The sequence below is a fragment of the Pan paniscus genome, chromosome 7 (genome assembly GCF_029289425.2).
Source record: "Pan paniscus chromosome 7, NHGRI_mPanPan1-v2.0_pri, whole genome shotgun sequence".
Lineage (NCBI taxonomy): Eukaryota > Metazoa > Chordata > Mammalia > Primates > Hominidae > Pan > Pan paniscus.
In genome coordinates this window covers 82,888,085-82,908,019 of record NC_073256.2, presented here as the reverse complement: position 1 = coordinate 82,908,019, position 19,935 = coordinate 82,888,085, and the positions used below count along the sequence as shown (strand labels likewise).

The window sequence follows — 19,935 nt, the reverse complement described above, 5'->3', positions numbered from 1 at the left end:
TTCAAAGACCAGCTCTGTTATTTATTAGCAGTTTGACCTCGATTCCATCATCTGTAAAATGCAGATGTCTACCCCTTATAGTCTTATGGTGAACAACAGAATTAAGATAAAAAAATGTTTTTTTTGAAAGAGTCTTGCTCTGTTGCCCAGGCTGGAATGCAGTGGCACAATCTCAGCTCACTGCAACCTCCACTTCCTGGTTCAAGCAATTCTCCTGCCTCAGCCTCCCAAGTAGCTGGGACTACAGGCACGCACCACCACACTCGGCGAATTTTTTTTTTTTTTTGTATTTTTAGTAGAGACAGGATTTTGCCACGTTGGTCAGGCTGGTCTCGAACTCCTGACCTCAGGTGATCCATCCGCCTCAGTCTCCCAAAGTGCTGGGATTACAGGGGTGAGCCACCATATCCGGTCAGAATTGAGATAAATGCTATACTGTTAAGTACCTAGTATAGTACCTGACATGCATTAGATAATCAATAAATTACCTTCCCCTCAGCCTAAGACACAAATCACACATAGAAATATGGTAATAGGCAGGGCCCTGTGGCTCACGCCTATAATCCCAGCACTTTGGGAAGCAGATGTATTGCTTGAGCTCAGGAGTTCGAGACCAGCCTGGGCAATATGGAAAAACCCCGTCTCTACTAAAAAATGCAAAAATCAGCAGGTGTGGTAGCCTGCACCTGTAGTCCCACCTACTTGGGAGGCTGAGGCACTAGAATCACTTGAATCAGGAGGCGGAGGTTGCTGTGAGCCAAGATCATGCCACTGCACTCCAGCCTAGGTGACAGAAAGAGACTCTGTCTCCAAAAATATAAAAAGAAATGTACTGGCCAGGCACGGTGGCTCACACCTGTAATCCCAGCACTTTGGGAGGCCGAGGCGGGTGGATCACCTGAGGTCAAGAATTCGAGACCAGCCTGACCAACATGGTGAAACCCTGTCTCTACTAAAAATACAAAAATTAGCCGGGCGTGGGGGTGGGCACTTGTAATCCCAGCTACTCAGGAGGCTGAGGCAGGGGAAACACTTGAACCCGGGAGGCAGAGGTTGCAGTGAGCCGAAGATCATGCCTCCAGCCTGGGTGACAGAGCGAGACTCCGTCTCAAAAAAATAAAAATAAAAACAGAAATATGGTACTAATATGTAGTTCAATATGGGTATTATTCAGAGGACCCAACATTAACTTTACAATGGACTTTACAAGGAACTTGATAACCTAAGTAGTTAACTGATTCCTGTGGTACCTAAGAAATTAATAGATAGCAGGTAGTAAGGGTGTTTTCTGCCAGGGCTTTGAGGGAGTGATGATAAGAGAGGGATGGTGTTTCTAGTCCTGAAAATAAAATAAAATAAAATACCTACTGCTGCTTCAATCAGCACTAGGTCTCCTCTATTTTTGAAAATGGAGCTCTAAGCTATGGTCATTATGAGGCTTAGTCAGACTCCTCCCATCATTTCTTTATCATTAAATCTTCCCTAAGCACCAAGACAAGATAGCTGGGATCCCCACAGACAATGCCCCTGCTCTAATGGAGTTTCCTTTTTGCAGGGGAGCATTCACTGGGGCCACAAAATGACTCTGGTCAAGGCTGACAGAGACCTCTAATACCTAAGGTGAAAGAAACTCTATGGAGATTTACTATAATGCAAAATACTAAAAAGACATCTAAGAGACCATTAAATTGGACTGCTGTCTAGTTTCCATTAATGCTAATAGTTAAATACACTGATAAGTTAGGAAGTAGGTTACTAAATCTTCACATGTGAGCCACATCACATTTGTTTTGAGCCTAGCACATAATAGGAGTTGAATATGGCAAATTATTTAGTGAATACAAGATTCCTTTTGTACAAATATTCATGAAATTGCAATAAAGAACCAACTCTGAGATGTCTTTAATCAGAATATGTATTAAAATTGTTCCAAAGTAAATGTATTTAACCAATTCTTGCTAAATGATGATAAATGTAACATGTTTTATAACTTAAGTTAGAACTTAAGAGTCACAAATACATATATTTATTTATTTATTTCAAATACATACATTTATTTATTCTTCACTAGATTCTCAAAGGGTAGAAATTATCATGTATAATTTTCAAGCGAGAAAATTGAGGCGCTGCTCAAGTACTCTTTCTTAAATCATATTGGCTTGCCAAAAGAATTTATTAATGAAAAGAAAAATTAATGTCAAAAAACCGTTAGGTCTCCCTCTCCGTCTCCCCCTCCCCCTCTCCCGTCTCCCCCACGGTCTCCTTCTCCCTCTCTTTCCACGGTCTCCCTCTGATGCCAAGCCGAAGCTGGACTGTACTGCTGCCATCTCGGCTCACTGCAACCTCCCTGCCTGATTCTCCTGCCTCAGCCTGCCGAGTGCCTGCGATTATAGGCGCGCACCACCACGCCTGACTAGTTTTCGTACTTTTTTGGTGGAGATGGGGTTTCGCTGTGTTGGCCAGGCTGGTCTCCAGCTCCTAACCACGAGTGATCTGCCAGCCTCGGCCTCCCAAGGTGCCGGGATTGCAGACGGAGTCTCGTTCACTCAGTGCTCAACGTTGCCCAGGCTGGAGTGCAGTGGCGTGATCTCGGCTAGCTACAACCTCCACCTCCCAGCTGCCTGCCTTGGCCTCCCAAAGTGCCGAGATTGCAGCCTCTGCCCGGCCACCACCCCGTCTGGGAAGTGAGGAGCATCTCTGCCCGGCCGCCCATCGTCTGGGATGTGAGGAGCCCCTCTGCCTGGCTGCCCAGTCTGGGAAGTGAGGAGCGCCTCTGCCCGGCCACAATCCTGTCTGGGAGGTGAGGAGCGTCTCTGCCCCTCCGCCCGGCAGCCGCCCCGTCTGAGAAGTGAGGAGCCCCTCCGCCCAGCAGCCACCCTGTCTGGGAAGTGAGGAGCCCCTCCGCCCGGCAGCTGCCCCATCCAGGAGGTGGGGGGCAGCCCCCACACGGCCAGCCGCCCCGTCCGGGAGGGAGGTGGGGGGGCAGCCCCCGCCCGGCCAGCCGCCCCGTCCGGGAGGGAGGTGGGGGGCAGCCCCCGCCCGGCCAGCTGCCCCTTCCAGGAGGGAGGTGGGGGGCAGCCTCCGCCCGGCCGCCGCCCCGTCCGGGAGGTGGGGGTGCCTCTGCCCAGCCGGCCCTTCTGGGAAGTGAGGAGCCCCTCTGCCCAGCCGCCACCCCGTCTGGGAGGTGTACCCAACAGCTCATTGAGAACGGGCCATGATGACGATTGCAGTTTTGTCAAATAGAAAAGGGGGAAATGTGGGGAAAAGATACAGAAATCAGATTGTTGCTGTGTCTGTGTAGAAAGAAGTAGACATAGGAGACTCCATTTTGTTCTGTACTAAGAAAAATTCTTCTGCCTTGGGATGCTGTTGATCTATGACCTTACCCCCAACCAGGTGCTCTCTGAAACATGTGCTGTGTCCACTCAGGGTTAAATGGATTAAGGGCGGTGCAAGATGTGCTTTGTTAAACAGATGCTTGAAGGCAGCATGCTCGTTAAGAGTCATCACCACTCCCTAATCTCAAGTACCCAGGGACACAAACACTGTGGAAGGCCGCAGGGTCCCTTGCCTAGGAAAACCAGAGACCTGTGTTCACTTGTTTATCTGCTGACCTTCCCTCCACTATTGTCCTATGACCCTACAAAATCCCCCTCTGTGAGAAACACCCAAGAATGATCAATTAAAAAAAAAAAACCGTTAAACTGAATTAAATATGCATGTTTAGAAGTTGGAAAGCTGCACAGTTAAGGCATTTATAACACTGTAAAAGTAAATATAGAAAAAAACACTACCTCTCAATTGCTTGGAACTTATTGACCTACTATGGGAGAATTACTGAATCACTGAAAATTACCACCTTGGATTAACATTTCATTATCAAGCCAATCTGTACCTTGAAATTTCCTCACCTTGTTTACCTTGTTTCAATATTCCTGGAGAATACAAACAAAAATCTAAACAAACCATAATTAGGCAAATTAACGTGCTATGTTAAAATCCTACCACATACTGGATTACAGTCAGACATCAGCATAAACTTAATATGTATACAAATAGACATAGGAACAATTATAGATATGTTTATATTTATGACTTAGTATAACATACATATATTATCCAGAGGGCCTAGAAGCAGTGACACCCAGCAATAAGCAGACCCAGCTTATCTGGTTTCTAAATACATTCTCCAAAAGGAACCAGGGCTCCTTGGAGAAATAGCTGATTCTAGGGATGGGGCAGGGGAAATACAAGATGATCCTGAGGCATCTGGAAAGAAGTCTTCAAAAAACAAAAGGATGGGGACATGTCAAAGAGACACGGGAGCCAACCTGAAAGAGCTCCCAATGGCCAAAGTTGGAACAATTTGTGAAATAAAATAATGTAGCACTGGCTTATAACCCAAAGTATATGATAAATATACATGAGATGACAGTAATAAACGATTGAATAAATAAATAAATGGAAGAAGAAGACACAAGTCTTTCTTATGGAAGAATTCTAAAAACTGTATATAGGTAACCCCTGCTCCAAGAGATGAAGCTTAATTCCACCACCTTCTCACTCTTGCAGGTGCGCTAGATTTAGTCATTTGTGACCAAAGAATAGTTAACTTTCTAGTGGAGAATCCTGGCAAACACTACTTTAACCAAGGTTAACATTTCCAGAGGTATCATGTGGATATCATGTACCCCTGATACAATGTGATGATGTGATGTCAGAACAATGCCTGTGCTCTTCTTTCCAGGAACCCTTAATCCCAGTCTAATCATCAGAAAACATCAGTCAAATCCAGACTGGAGGAGGAGGCATTCTACAGGATACCTGGCCAGTGCCCATCTAGACTTTCACAAGAAAAACAACAGAAGACTGGGAAACTGTCCCAGACCCGAGGAGACTGGGAGACATGACAACTAAATGCAATGTGGTACATCTTGTATGGGGCCCATGAACAGAAGGAGAACATTAGTAGAAAACTGGAGAAATCCAAAGAGTCTCAAATTTAGTTCATAGTAATGTTCTAATGTCAGCCTCTGAGTTGTGACAAACATACCATGGTAATATAAGATGTTAACAATAGGGAAAACCGGATGAAGGGTGTACAGAAACTCTCTGTATTGTTTGCAACTTTTTTTCGTGAGACAGAGTCTCACTCTGTCACCTAGGCTGGAGTGCAGGTGTGATCTCGGCTCACTGCAACCTCCGCCTCCTGGGTTCACGCCATTCTCCTGCCTCAGCCTCCTGAGTAGCTGGGACCACAGGGGCGTGCCACCACACCCAGTTAATTTTTTGTATTTTTAGTAGAGACGGGGTTTCACTGTGTTAGACAGGATGGTCTCGATCTCCTGACCTCGTGATCCGCCCACCTTGGCCTCCCAAAAGTGCTGGGATTACAGGCGTGAGCAACTGCACCCAGCCTGCAACTTTTTTATAATCAAAATTACCCCAAAATAGAAAGTTTATTTTTAAAAAGAGAAAGAAAGAAAATGTGGTAGTTACCCACTATGTTGATTTTACAACCTACTAAAACAGTGCAAACTGAAGTTTGAAGAACACTGCTTCATGAAATTTATGACTCCTGGCAAAAATGATCAGAAATGTTCGGTAGCCTGTACATGATTTTGTTGAAAGAAAGTATTTCAGAAAGCTACGTTATTAATGGAAAATATAAAAAACAGTTCTAAAATGCAACTACTGTCTGTAATTATTCCAACCCGGAAATTTCCATTCCTACATGAATCCCCTTGAGAACTAAATTTCTACAGCTGATTTTGTAAAAGACAAAGAAAAGGAAAGTAAGGAGATTTTAAGTAAGATGAATTAGTCCTGTTCCCAAACTACAAAATTACTGGATAGGTGAAGTAAGATAAAAGAACTCAAGAGAACACAAAAACTGCAATTCTAAACTTGCCTGATAGGAATTTCATCATCACTGTCCATGTGTAGCAATCGCTCTTGTAGACGCCTCTCTTCACTACGAAGCTGTTTTCTCATTTCTGATAATTCCATAATTACATTTTTTTTCTCCTCTGCAAATTCCCATTGATAAGTAAAACACAAGACAGGAATAAGAACAAAAGACTAAACATTAAAACACAACCTGACTAATAATAAAGTGAAACTGCTCAGAGAGACAATTTTATGAAAGATATTTTAACATTTTATATATACACACATACATGGATCATAATTATGAACGTCATTAGGACCCACAAGTACATTTTTTATAATATAGGAATTTCAGAAGCGATATTCTTGGGGGAGTGCAACTATAAAGGAGAGGCCCAAGGAAGTTCCTTTACGGTGATGAACAGTTCTGTATCTTGATTGCAGTGGTAGTCGCACAAATTGTGCATGATAAAAATGCACAGAAATACACATACATAAATGCACGTAAAAACTGGTAAAATCTGATGGTCTGTGGACCACACCAATGTCCACTTCCTGGCTATGAGACTATACTACCTAAGATGTTACCCCAGGGGAAAGTTGGAGAATGGGTACACAGCACCTACCGCTCTATACTGTTTCTGCAATTTTCTGAGTTTATAATTATTTCAAAATGAAAAGTTAAAAAGAGAAATACTCTAGGTAACAGGTTTAGTAGTTAACTCTACCTTCTGCACGGAGCTGATTTTTCCTGGCAGGTACCGGGGGTGACTGTGCCCTGGACATGGAACTTTCCTGTTCAACAATAATGACAAAGACATGTTCAGTATGTCTTCCCTACACAGAAGCTTGAAGGGAGTAATTTTTTGAAGTATTTATATGTAAAGGAAACCAAACTCCACACTATCCTACCTCCAAAACTTACCCAGCTATACTCTACCCAAGGTAGAGTATATCCACCTTTTATATCTATTCTAGAGTGTATCTACCATGTATATCTATTCTTCCTTCTCATCACGATGGAAGTGTCCTTGCCTCTACCCAAACAGAATCCCTTCACCTGTACTCTGTATCTGATAATTGACTCCCATTCTCCTCCGATTATTCTTTTTTCCAACTTCCTCTCTCCAAGCACCTTCCTCTCAGCCTATGTGTAAAAACCTCTCCCTTTCTTAAAAAAAAAATTTTACCTCACCCTTCATTGCTCACTGTCTCCTGTCCATTCTGTCCTTCCCTTCACAGCTGAGCTTCCTTAAAGAACAGTAAATGCAGTACTTTTGGGTCTACTGCCTACTCTCATTCACTTCTCAACACACAGCTATGGCCTTTGCTTTCACACCCATCACTCCAACAATACTGCCTTCACCAAAGTCATCAAGTGACCCCCAAGTGACACATTCAGTGGGCATTTTACTTGGCCAGTCGCAACTGCCGTCACTGCCATCCTCTCTCACCCTCTGTCCATTCCTTTCACTGCTTCTCAAATGTTGGTAATTTCCCAGTATTCTATTCTCAGCCTCCTTTACTTCTCTTGTAGACACTCATCGTAGACAATGGTACTAATTTAACAAGCACCAATATGTTGATGGCGTCCAGAACTACAAATCGAGTCCAGAACTCATTCTGCTGCCACAATTCATATTTTCAACTGCCTACTCTATGTAACCCTCACCAAAAACTTGAAAGTTATCATAGACTCCTACCCACCACACACTCAACAAATAGTACTACTATGTCTCTTAAATGTATCATAAAGCTGTCACACCTTCGCAGTTCTTGGTGTCATTGCCTTTGTTTGGGTCCTCAGTCTCACATCTGGACTTGTGCAAAAGCATCTTATCTCCATGTTTAGTCTTGCCCCACCTCCAAAACTTATCTCCACACCATTGCCTGAAAAAACATTATACAAAAGTGGCCATGTCATTCCCCTACTTAAATATTACAATGAATTCCTATGTATTATCTACCACAGACCTACTAAATCAGAATCTCAAAGGGTGGAATTCAGAAACATGTTCTTCTGACACATTTCTTTACCTTCTGCTAATTAGCCTGTCTGGAATCTACCAGCCTATGGAACAAAATCAAAGCTCTTAGCACTCCGTACAGCATGCCACACATGTTCTGACCTCCACCTCCTCTGCTGCCTTAATGCACAAGCATCATCAGGCCAGACCACACCATGGAAGATTCTCCACATGTGCCATGAGCTTACATTGCTCTCCACGACTTTCCACAAGCTGATAATCCCTCACCCTCCTCTTCAAGGCAAATTCCTGCGTATTCTTCAAGCATCAACTTGAGGATCAATCTTAGAACATTTTCCATGTTCTCTTTTCCTTGTAGTTCAATCTAAAGTATAACAGACTCAATGAGCATATCTACAGCTACCTAGCTTGAGGGGCTAAATTATGGTTTGTCAAAAGAAACTTTAGGGCACCAAGCACTATCAGTTACAATCGAAGCAGCAGGCAAATTACTGTAGATATCACCTATATTTCAGATCTGAAAAAATGTAACCTATCCAAATATAATGAAAAAGAAAATTTCATTCGATCCCCCAATCCAAAATAACTGAGCTAGGATGAACAAATAAAAACAAAAGTACATACATGAATAAAGGAACGTATGATGCTGTCAACTGAAGGAGGTCTTTGGAGTTTGCTTGCAATTTTGTTCTGAAGAGCAGGAACTATAGGAGAAGGCTGTCTCATGCGCTGAAAAATTTAAAAAATTTAAGAGCATATTTGCTTCATCACACTCACACACATATATACACACACACACACCCCTTATAGTTAAGAAAGTCATCTAAGAAGTTTAGATTGTTATTGCTTTTATTTAATAAAATGCTTTCTACAAAAGTCAGAAATTCAATTACATAAGATCAAACATGTTGGTTATGATAAACATAAATGGATTTAGACATCTTTATTAAAACAGTATGACTGTCAGATTAGGATTTAAAAAATCAACAAACACAAGTAAAGCAACAAAAAAGAAAAAATATAACAAAACTAAAGAATCATCTTTAATAATAAAAAGGTACCATGACAATACAAAAAAATTAAATAACAAAATCCTTCTGGAAAGCAATACAAATCAACCTCTAAAATCTAGATCTAATCACTAACAGCATCATGGATGAGGGACTTTTCAAGATCACGATGGGGTTCTATATTTCAGTTTATAATGTATTAAACCTTATAGTCCAAAAACTTCATTGTAAATACAACATAGACATTCTAAATCCCTGTAGAGAATGGAGCAAACAAGCCATAGTACACATAACAAAAGACCAAAAAGCTATCAAGGAAGAAAAACACAAAAAAGTCAGAAATGCAATTAATGCAAAGACATTAGTTTTGATAAACATAAATGGATTTAGATATCCCTATTTTAAAAGATTAGGCCAGGTGCAGTGGCTCATGTCTATAATCCCAGCACTTTGGGAGGCCAAGCAGGCAGGTCACCTGAGGACAGGAGTTCAAGACCAGCCTGGCCAACATGGTGAAACCCCGTCTCTAATAAAAATTAGCCAGGTGTGGTAGTTTGCACCTGTAATTCCAGCTACTGGGGAGGCTAGGGCAGGAGAATCACTTGAACCTGGGAGGCAGAAGTTGCAGTGAGCCGAGATTGCACCACTGCACTCCAGCCTGGGCAACAAAGCGAGTCTCTATTTCTAAATAAATAAATAAATAAATAAAAATTAAAAGATTACAACTCAGATTAGGATTTTAAAAATTCAACAAACTAAAGATAGAAGCTAACTAAATAAAAAATATGGTGACACAAAGGTAAAACTGAAGGAATAGACAAAAATATATATATATATCAGACATACATAAATGAAAGAAAATGATAGCAATGTTAATTTCAGAAAGGCAAATGCATTAAATGGGATAAAGCTGATTTAAAACTTTATGGTACTTTACAATTAAATTATAATATCATAAAAGTATATATTCCTTAAAAAAATAGCATTTTTAAAAAACATAAGAAATTACAAGAAATATAATTATGGGAAACTAACAATTCTGTTTAATTCTTTTTTTTTTTTTGAGATGGAGTCTCGCTGTCACCCAGGCTGGAGTGCCACAGTGCAGTCACGGCTCACTGCAACCTCCGCCTCCCAAGTTCAAGCGATTCTCTTGCCTCAGCCTCCTGAGTAGCTGGGACTACAGGTGCCTGCCACCACACCCAGCTAATTTTTGTATTTGTTATAGAGACGGGGTTTCACCATGTTGCCCAGGGTGGTCTCGATCTCCTGGCCTCAAGTGATCCGCCTGCCTCGACCTTAAATTCTTAAATGATGAATTTTACAATAAAAAATTATCTGTGAGGCAGGGTGTGGTGGCTCACACCTGCAATCCCACCACTTTGGGAGGCTGAGGCAGGAGGATAACTTGAGCCCAAAAATTTGAGATCAGCCTGGGCAACATAGCAAGACCTGGTCTCTTAAAACAAAAAGAAAGAAAAAGAAAAGAAAGAAAAGAAAGAAAAGAAAAGAAAAGAAAAGAAAAGAAAAGAAAGAAAGAAAGGAAGGAAGGAAGGAAGGAAGGAAGGAAGGAAGGAAGGAAGGAAGGAAGGAAAGAAGGAAGGAAGGAAGGAAGGAAAGAAAGAAAGAAAGAAAAGAGAAAGAAAGAAAAGGAAGGAAGGAGGAAGGAAGGAAAAAGGAAGGAGGAAGGAAGGAGGAAGGAAGGAAGGAAGGAAAGAAAGAAAGAAAGAAAGAAAGAAAAGAAAGAAAGAAAGAAAGAAAGAGAGAAAAAGAAAGAAGGCCAGGCGTGTGGCTCACTCCTGTAATCTCAGCACTCTGGGAGGCAGAGGTGGGTGGATCACCTGAGGTCAGGAGTTTGAGACCAGTCTGGCCAACATGGTGAAACCCCGTCTCCGCAAAAAATACAAAAATTAGCTGGGCATGACGGCGTGTGCCTGTAATCCCAGCTACCTGAGAGGCTGAGGCAGGAGAACTGCTTGAACCCAGGAAGTGGAGGTGCAGTGAGCCAAAATTGTGCCACTGCACTCCAGAGCCTGGGCAACAGAGCGAGATTATGTCTCAAAAAAAAACAACAACAAAAAAAGAATATATATATATACCACTCTCACTTTCTGTATTAGTCTTGTCATGAACCATAACAAACAGTTCATGTTGTACTGTCTGCAGACCATATTCTTGGGTGGCACCGCATACACCATGGGAATGAGACTAAGAATGGCTGAAGTAAGTAAATCCATTACCTTCAATGGACAGAAAATACCAACAAAGCACAGTGACAGTACCTCCTATAGCAAGTTCAGTACATTGTGCCCAGACTAAACAGTAAGACAGAACAGGAACAAAAGCACCTCCTCCTCTTTCTCCCCTTTTCTAACAACTGTACAACTCTCACAGTGAAAGTGGGTTAAACTATGGGTTTGATTGACATTTTTGTCTGAAACTTACCTTTGTTTCTTCCCCAATCAAATTGTCTCTTTCACAGTAGTGCTGAAGTTGCAGGTTATATTTTTCTTCTTCTTCTTTCTTCTTTCTTTCTGCTTCTTTTTGTCTTTCTTCAGCTAACCGAATATGCTCTTCATTTTTTAGCCTTTGCTTTAAAATAAAAAGAAAAATATGCATTCCATATATTCCTTCTATAGTACATTCAAAAATGTGCTGCCTTATTTATCTGATAAAATGAGATAAAGATATAGATGACATGATATGGTGTTCTTTAACATAAGTTGTCTGCTTAAAGATATAATATTAGGCATCTTTTATAAAGTCTTCAGTCAGCCTACATCTATATTTTTAAAGTCATCACTTATCTCCTTTCTTAAATTACCCTTTCACCTTAATAAAATAATATCCAATGAATGTATATTGATCTGATATTTTCTAAATGTACTCCAACACTGTTCTCCTTTATAAGTAAGAAATACCTTTTCAAGTCAAAGATTTCACCTTCAGACTAAGTAGTAAAATACAATAGGGAAAAAAGATGTACCTCCTCCTCTTTCTCTCTTTTCTTTTCCTGTTCCTCTTCATACTCCTGCTGAATTCGTGCCCTCTGTTCTGCAAGCCGTCTTTCTTCTTTTTCTTCTGCAATTCTCAGTCTCTCTCGCTCTGCTTCCTCTCTTTGTTTCTTTTCCTCAATCTAAAGAATTAAACTTAGTTATTTATCTTGTAAAACTATTGAAAAGTTAGAATATCACTTATTTTTTTCCTGATAGTATATAAACTCAACACTTGTACCCTCTTTTTGCATGTTCCTAAATTTTTCAGTCTCCTGTATTTTCAGGGAGGCTACATGATTTACTGTACTGTTAAAAGCTTTGAGTTAAATTCCAGTTCCACCAAACAGACTACGTGACCTTAAGAAACTTGCTTGTCCTCAGTTTTCTCTTTTTTCTGGTAAACACAGTTATTAACGCCTACATCTCAAAGGAGTGCTTAAAGAATTAAAGTGAAACAATGTAAGGAACATAAAAGTTCCTCCTATATAGAAGGTTCTAAGCAACTAATTCATGATTATATTATTCTATAGTGATTGCTGCTATTATGTGTCAAAATTCTTGGAATTGATTATTCTAAAATAACAGTGAAATTAGTATTTTAGTATTCAATCATTTTTTAATGCAAGAGCCATTTCTCCCAAATGCCCTTTGTTATTTCCTAACTATAGAGGTTAATGGAGAAAGAACTAAAACTATTAGGTGGAGGAGGATTTAGGTCACAAGGACTCACAATTAAGTTTCATCTTGAATGCTACCTGGAGTCTGCAGCGTTGAGTACTCTAGAGCCTAAGATTTGAAGGAAAGAAGGCCCTAAGAGATAGATAGTCCACACCCCCGATGAATGAGGCAGGGAAGAACGGCAGCACGGGAACCAGGTATTCATGTCTCTGGTTTAAAGTTATCAACAGATTTTAGTTATCCTTAGGTATGGATCATACTACTCAGCATATTTTTGTTTTTCTTGTCTGTACTTCCTCTAGCTTCAAGGTTGCTCTATCTAGTGCTATTAATTTTTGAGCTACAAGAACTTTAATCTGGCCAGGCGCAGTGGCTCACCTGAGGTCAGGAGTTCGAAACCAGCCTGGCCAACATGGTGTAACCCCGTCTCTACTAAAAATACAAAAATTAGCCAGGCGTGGTGGTGTGTGCCTGTGATCCCAGCTACTCAGGAGGCTGAGACAGGAGAATCACTTGAACCCAGGAGGCAGAGGTTGCAGTGAGCCGAGATTGCACCACTGCACTCCAGCCTGGGCGACAGAATGAGACTCTGTCTTTAAAAAAAAAAAAAAAAAGAACTTTAATCTTCTAACACATCCTATGATTTTATATACTAGGGCTTTTTCCAACACTTCTTTCTCACAACATTATTAAATATGCATAAGCCTAATATTTAGTACTTTTAGTTAGCAATTTGCATGCAATCACTTCTTCAAGTCCAATATGCCTAAAGAAAACATCATTTATAATTCATCAAAATTTAATATTCAATACTCAATTCCTCCTTCTTCCTACTCCATGGGAAAAAAAAATCACATTCACAGGGGTCACTTTTCCATCAAAATCAAAGAATACCAATTTTTAAGCTATTAATGGATCATACACCTAATGGATCCAAAGCTCAGTGCCAACAGGAATGCTAGACAGTTGTTCAACAGCTTTCTGGTCTAGAAAGCAGGGAAAGCTATCTTCCTGTCATGGTTTTCCAATTACATAACACAAAAATGCTTCAGAGTTCTTAAAAATATTTTATTTGTTAACTATTTTTAAAGCTGTGATTAAAAATGTCAAACATTCACAAGTGTTACTAATATTCACCAAATTTTAACAGCATGAAGACTTCTGATGCATTAACTTGAGCTAACTGTGGAACTTACTTGTACAGACCTCAGGCTAATTTCTTACCATCTTTGTGCACAGATATGAACATTCCATAATATATTTTTTAACAAAAGTTTTGGATACTTTTTATCTGACATTATATTGTTGACAGTAATAATAAATACCACTGATCTATTTTACATTTTCTTAGAATTACATATTAGGTTTTGTTTGAGGTGGGAGAAGAGATTTTGAAGAGGCTGCTGAAAGAAAAATTAAAAAATCATCATCTGAAAGCAATCCATTCACAGATAAATTGAGGGTTGACAGGGTGGAAGAACTGAAGGTTGAAACTAAAATAGTTAAAGCTTCCCCCATTACCATACTTTTTCTAGAGGTAAAGACTTCCTAGTGAATCCTATAAATAGAAGTGTGATATCCATAGATATTACACTTGAAGTCTGGAGACTTGGGTTCAAGCAATGGCCTCACAATTTGCTAGCTGTGACACCCTGGGCAAGCCTGTTAGTCTGTGTATTAGTTGTATGTTATTAAACAGAGATAATAAAACCTCTCTCAGAGAAATCTGAGGTTTGATGAGATACTATATGTAAAAGTATCTCAAAAACAGTAAAAGTCTATACAATTGTAAGATTGTTTTTTGGCTGAATTCTACCTTAGACCATGGTAAGAACTGCTAAGCATTAGAGGAGGTACTTAAATTATGACCTGCTGTCATGGTCAATATACCACACGGTCCTTTACGTTCAACAGGGACTCTGAACCCTCAACTTGCTGCTACCTGACTTGAGTGCACAATATTGGGACCTCTGATACCAGTTTCTCACATTTAATATCTATATTGTTTCTGCTGAACCTTAAAAAGCACTTTCCACCCATTTCCACTGTCACCCACACTAGTAAAATATCCCTGCTTCCACTCTTTTTAATCCTCTATTATTGTATCTTAAACACTGATGTCACATCAATCATCCTTTTTTCACTCTGTCACCCAGGCAGGAATAAAGTGGCATATCTTGGCTCACTGCAACCTTTGTCTCCTGGGCTCAAGCAATCCTCCCACCTCAGCCTCCCGAGTAGCTGGGGTGACAGGCACACACTACAATGCCTGGCTAATTTTTTGTAGAAATGGGGTTTCATCATGTTGCCCAGGCTAGTCTCAAACTCCTGTGCTCAAGAGATCTGCCCACCTTGGCCTCCCAAAGTGCTGGCATTACAGGTGTGAGCCACCACACCCAGCCTAATATCAATCATCCTTAAAGGCTATATCCATTATGTCACTGCCTTATTTAAGAGTCAAGAATAATTAGGATTAAAAAGAAGATATGTTTGAGGGCATCTGTTTAAGAGTTTGGAATTAGATTATAAAACCTTAAATGTTAGGTTCAAGAGTTGAGATAATTTCTGTAGGCAAAGAAAAGCTACCACCAGATTTTGAGTAAAGAAGAATAGCAGGTGAAAAGTCATATCAAAGGAGGATTAAACAGGCCATAAGATTAATCTGACACTGGTATCTAAGTGTGAGTGTGAAGGGGAGGGAGGTAGGGAAAGAAGAAACTGTGAGTCCCTCCTGGGCAAGTATCTCACATTCATCTCAGGCTCCATCCCTAGGACTCAGCCCAGGGTACCCCCAGTATGGGAGTAAGTCTGTTTGCTTCATAAACACTGGATGTTCAAGTGTCTTCCTTTGCGAATAGTCTAGGCAGTTCTACTATGTTAAATGCCATTTACTTATGTACATAAATGGGGCAAATAATTGTAAACTGTGATTATCTTAAATCTAATTTTTATTTATTTACAATCTGTAATAATATCAAATCATTTGGAAAAAATCTATTGATTTTCTAATAACTTACAAATATCTAGAAAGATGCATTCTCTGCCTAATAGATGAATATTTTAGTAAATCAGTTTTTAAAATCTCAGCATTCTTTGATTTAAAATTAATGATTTAGGCCGGGCGTGGTGGCTTACACCTGTAATCCCAGCACTTCGGGGGACCAAAGCAGGCAGATCACTTGAGGTCAGTAGTTCGAGACCAGCCTGGCCAAGATGGTGACATCCTGTCTCTATTAAAAATACAAAAATTGGTCAGGTGTGGTGGCTCACGCCTGTAATCCCAGCACTTTGAGAGGCCGAGGTAGGCAGATCACGAGGTCAGGAAATCAAGACCATCCTGGCTAATACGGTGAAACCCTGTCTCCACTAAAAATACAAAAAATTAGCCGGGCGTGGTGGCAGGCACCTGTAGTCCCAGCTACTCAGGAGGCTGAGGCAGGAGAATCACTTAAAGCCAGGAGGCGGAGGTTGCAGTGAGCGAAGATCTCACCACTACACCCTAGCCTGGGTAGACAGAGCAAGACTCCATCTCAAAAAAATAAAAAAAAAATAATTATTTAATAAAATAAAAGATTAAGTCAACTACTATACTTAATACATCTGTTTATTTCCTTGAAATGAAATAACTTTTGTACTACTGATATCTGATCTGATATAAATTAGATATTTTAGATAACAGTATGGCATTTTAGAATTTAGTATTTATCCTGGAGAAAATCTTTGCAAGTTTTGTTTATTAAAATCTCATGAAACTTTGAAACTGATCAAATAGCATTTCACCTGGAAACGAAGAAAATTCTTGTATAATTCTTGCTGTTTAATCTGAAGTTCAGTTGGAGGCTCACCAAATACATTTCCCCGAGCAAAAGGAGAGCTCTGTGTTTGCATATGACCTTGAAAGAAATATTTTGCAAAAACATACTATTAGCCAATGCTTAGCAAATGTAACAGTTAAAGTATGAACAGTTTGCTAATAAATTCATTTTTAAAAAAAAAAAAAAGTCCAAAGATTAAAATCAGAAGGGGAAGGCTGAGATTAGAATCTGAAGATCAGATGAACAGTAGTAAGAGAAAGAAAACTGGTAATACTAAAATAAAATTAACAGTTAAAAAAATCAAATAATATCTGAAAGATACAAAGGAAACATAAAAGCTAACAGCTTAAACAACCCTCATTGCAACAAAGGCTTTAAAATAGAATTTATAAAGAAAAAAAGGACATATTTACATTCTTCAGTATGTGAATATCCTTTACTTAAGAACATTGCTTAATAACATATTAAAATGTATTATGTAACATATATTTAAAATTTTCTAAAACCGTTTTTAAAAATCAGTAATTTCAAAATGCTTCCCAATAGTTTAAATGACAGAATAGAAAGTCAGCTTTGAAAAACATATTTAACAAATTAGAATGCATCTTAATTATTGTAATCGTTATTTTTAAAACTCTCAACTTAATGAGATATAAACATGAACAAAAATTTTTTAGTATATATTACCTATAAATAGTATCATATATTCTTGGAATGGAAAAAATTATTTCATAAAAGCAATTCGAAAAACAATTATACCCTTAGAGTCTCTTTGAATGCAGATGGGAAAAAATGACATTTAAATTTAAGCCTCACATAACTTTTTATATTATTTTTGAGTTTCTGACTCATTCTTTATACCATTAAACTAAAGCATGTATTTCTTTTTTTGTTTTTTGAGACAGAGTCTTGCTCTGTCACCCAGGCTGGAGTGCAGTGGCATGATCTCGGCTCACTGCAACCTCTGCCTCCCAGGTTCAAGCTATTCTCCTGCTTCAGCCTCCCAAGTAGCTGGGACTACAGGCGTGTGCCACCACGCCTGGCTAATTTCTTTTTGTATTTTTAGTTGAGACGGGATTTCGTCACATTGGCCAGGCTGGTCTCTAACTCCTGACCTCAGATGATCCGCCCGCCTCGGCCTCCAAAAGTGCTGGGATTACAGGCGTGAGCCACCGTGCCCAGCCTAAGGCATGTATTTCTCGCATGTAGTTTTGTATAGGCAAATTGCTTTGCAGTTCAGCTACCACTCAGGTCTATTTTGCTTTTGTATTTAAATTTATTAATGCTTATTTGAACAGACTGGCAGAAAGCCAAATCAATACTTAAACATTATGAATACTTTTTCCCTCTAGAAAATTTTCCTACTGAAAACAAACTAAATATACACCTTGAAGGCTCTTTTAAATTTTATGCTGTGGTGGAAAAGCTGATTAGCAAAACAAACTTGAGTAGCATGTTTCACCGTGATGCTCACTCCTATTCTAAACCTTTGGGGCAATTAGAGAAGAAATATTATTAGAGACAGACAAGAGAAGTCCTTTTAGAAATGAATAAACTATAAAAGGAAAATCATAGGGAAACACTTGCTATATACAAAGAAAGCAGAAATGTATCTTGGCATGATAATAAGCCAAAAAATAAATTTAAGCCAAATTTGTATTAGACTTCATAAGCCATAGCTCATCTAAAAACCATAAAAGAAAAGAAAAAATAGTGAACATTATAAAGGGCATCAGAAACAAACCTAATGAAGATAAAATATTAGAGGATAAGGAAACTTAAACACATGTTGTAACATTCAATTTTCAGCTATATTCAAGTTCCTTCAGGCTTTTAAAATATCAAATGCTACATATATGCAAAGATATGTGTGTCTGTGTGTACATACATACACACACATGCACTCATACACATATATATGGCATAGCACAAAATTAGGTGGCTTTGAATCATTTCTTGTATTGAGAAAGTTTATTTTAGATTAATTAATTCTTTTTTTTTTTTTTTGAGATGGAGTCTCACTCTGTCACCAGGCTGGAGTGCAGTGGTGTGATCTCAGCTCACTGCAACCTCCTATTCCCGGGTTCAAGCAATTCTCCTGCCTCAGCCTCCCAAGTAGCTGGGACTACAGGCACATGCCACCACGCCCAGCTAATTTTTGTATTTTTAGTAGAGACGGGGTTTCACCATGTAGGCCAGGATGGTCTCGATCTCCTGGCCTCATGATCCGCCTGCCTCGGCCTCCCAAAGTGCTGGGATTACAGGCGTGAGCCACTGTGCCCAGCCAATTAATTCATTCTTAGGGAAGAAAAGTCTAATTTGGGAATTTCAATTCACAAAAAAAAGGAAGTTTTAAACATTTTATGGTTTTTACTCAATTCTTAAAACAGAACATCTTGGCAACAATATCAGCATAAAAACCTGGCAGTGGTACAGAAAGGCTATAGGCAACTAATTTTGCTGTGCATGTTTAATCATCAGGCTTATGCTTTTGGGAAGGGATCATAGGAACTGTTGATTTTCTGGTGTTTTTGCTTGGTATGCAAAGCTAGATGGCTAAAAAGTGTTATTACTAAGAAAGCGAAAGTTCTAGGCTGAGCCAGAACTACAAACAATACCAGGTATGGAAGAAAAGGGTAGAGAAAGACTCTGTATGGCAATGAGATCTCAATACAGACTACTAGAAGCAGCAGCAAATGAGAAAAATATCAGAAATAAGTCAAAATTCTCTTAGCAGCAATAATATGAAAAGGTGTTGTGATGTTCTTACCACACACTATTACAAATTAAAAGAGCCAAATCAATAATATTGTCAAAATCAAAGGTTCCAATTTTAGTGCTCTAAAAATCAAAACTGGATCCGATAAAATATATTGTAGAACAAAGAAAGCATTTTCTCATAATTAGAAAACACTGGTACAAGCTGCCCATGAAAACGGTAAATAATCCATCTCTTAAACTGTTCAAAAAGGCTACAGATAAGTGTGCTACCATCAAAGCCTTGAAAGATGCAGGGCTATGACTCTAATCACAGCTCCCCACTTCACTTATCTGTTTAGCCAAAAATAAGGGTTAAAAACAAAAAAGACTGCATGATCAGTCACAAATATTTTAGAACTTCCTAATGAAAAGTTCTTTTCTAATCTAAAATCAAAACTTCTGTGAAAGCACAAAGTAGAATTTTGTAATGAATAAATGGCCAGTTTTATAGGCATCAAAATATAGTGTGAGGTGCTGTATTAAATTTTATTTTTAAATATATAACACAATTTAACATACCTGACAACTTTTCCTGGTATGTCAAAAAAAAGATAATTGAATAATTTTCATCTTTCAGAATTTTTGATTAAAGGATATTAATAGTAAATCAAAGATAAGTAGTTAAGAGGCATGTAACCAGGCGGTGGCTCACGCCTATAATTCCGGCACTTTGGGAGGTGGAGGCGGATGGATCACAAGGTCAGAAGTTCAAGACCAGCCTGGCTAAATGGTGAAACCCCATCCCTACTAAAAATACAAAAATTAGCCAGGTGTGGTGGTGGGTACCTGTGATTCCAGC

The 19,935-nt window shown here is 39.3% G+C and overlaps 1 protein-coding gene across 20 annotated transcripts in view; it reads right to left on the bottom strand.

The window, feature by feature from the left end:
* The window catches only part of CSPP1 (centrosome and spindle pole associated protein 1), a 131,779-nt gene that overhangs the window by 25,359 nt on the left and 86,485 nt on the right, over positions 1 to 19,935 (bottom strand). For all 20 annotated transcript variants that reach the window (XM_003831350.6, XM_003831349.7, XM_034966188.4 and 17 more), the window contains 6 exons: positions 16,342 to 16,454; positions 11,874 to 12,023; positions 11,333 to 11,479; positions 8,502 to 8,606; positions 6,618 to 6,684; positions 5,912 to 6,029 (listed from right to left, as the gene is read on the bottom strand). In XM_003831350.6, the coding sequence (XP_003831398.3) occupies positions 5,912 to 6,029; positions 6,618 to 6,684; positions 8,502 to 8,606; positions 11,333 to 11,479; positions 11,874 to 12,023; positions 16,342 to 16,454 (700 nt within the window). The remainder of the gene's footprint in view (positions 1 to 5,911; positions 6,030 to 6,617; positions 6,685 to 8,501; positions 8,607 to 11,332; positions 11,480 to 11,873; positions 12,024 to 16,341; positions 16,455 to 19,935) is intronic.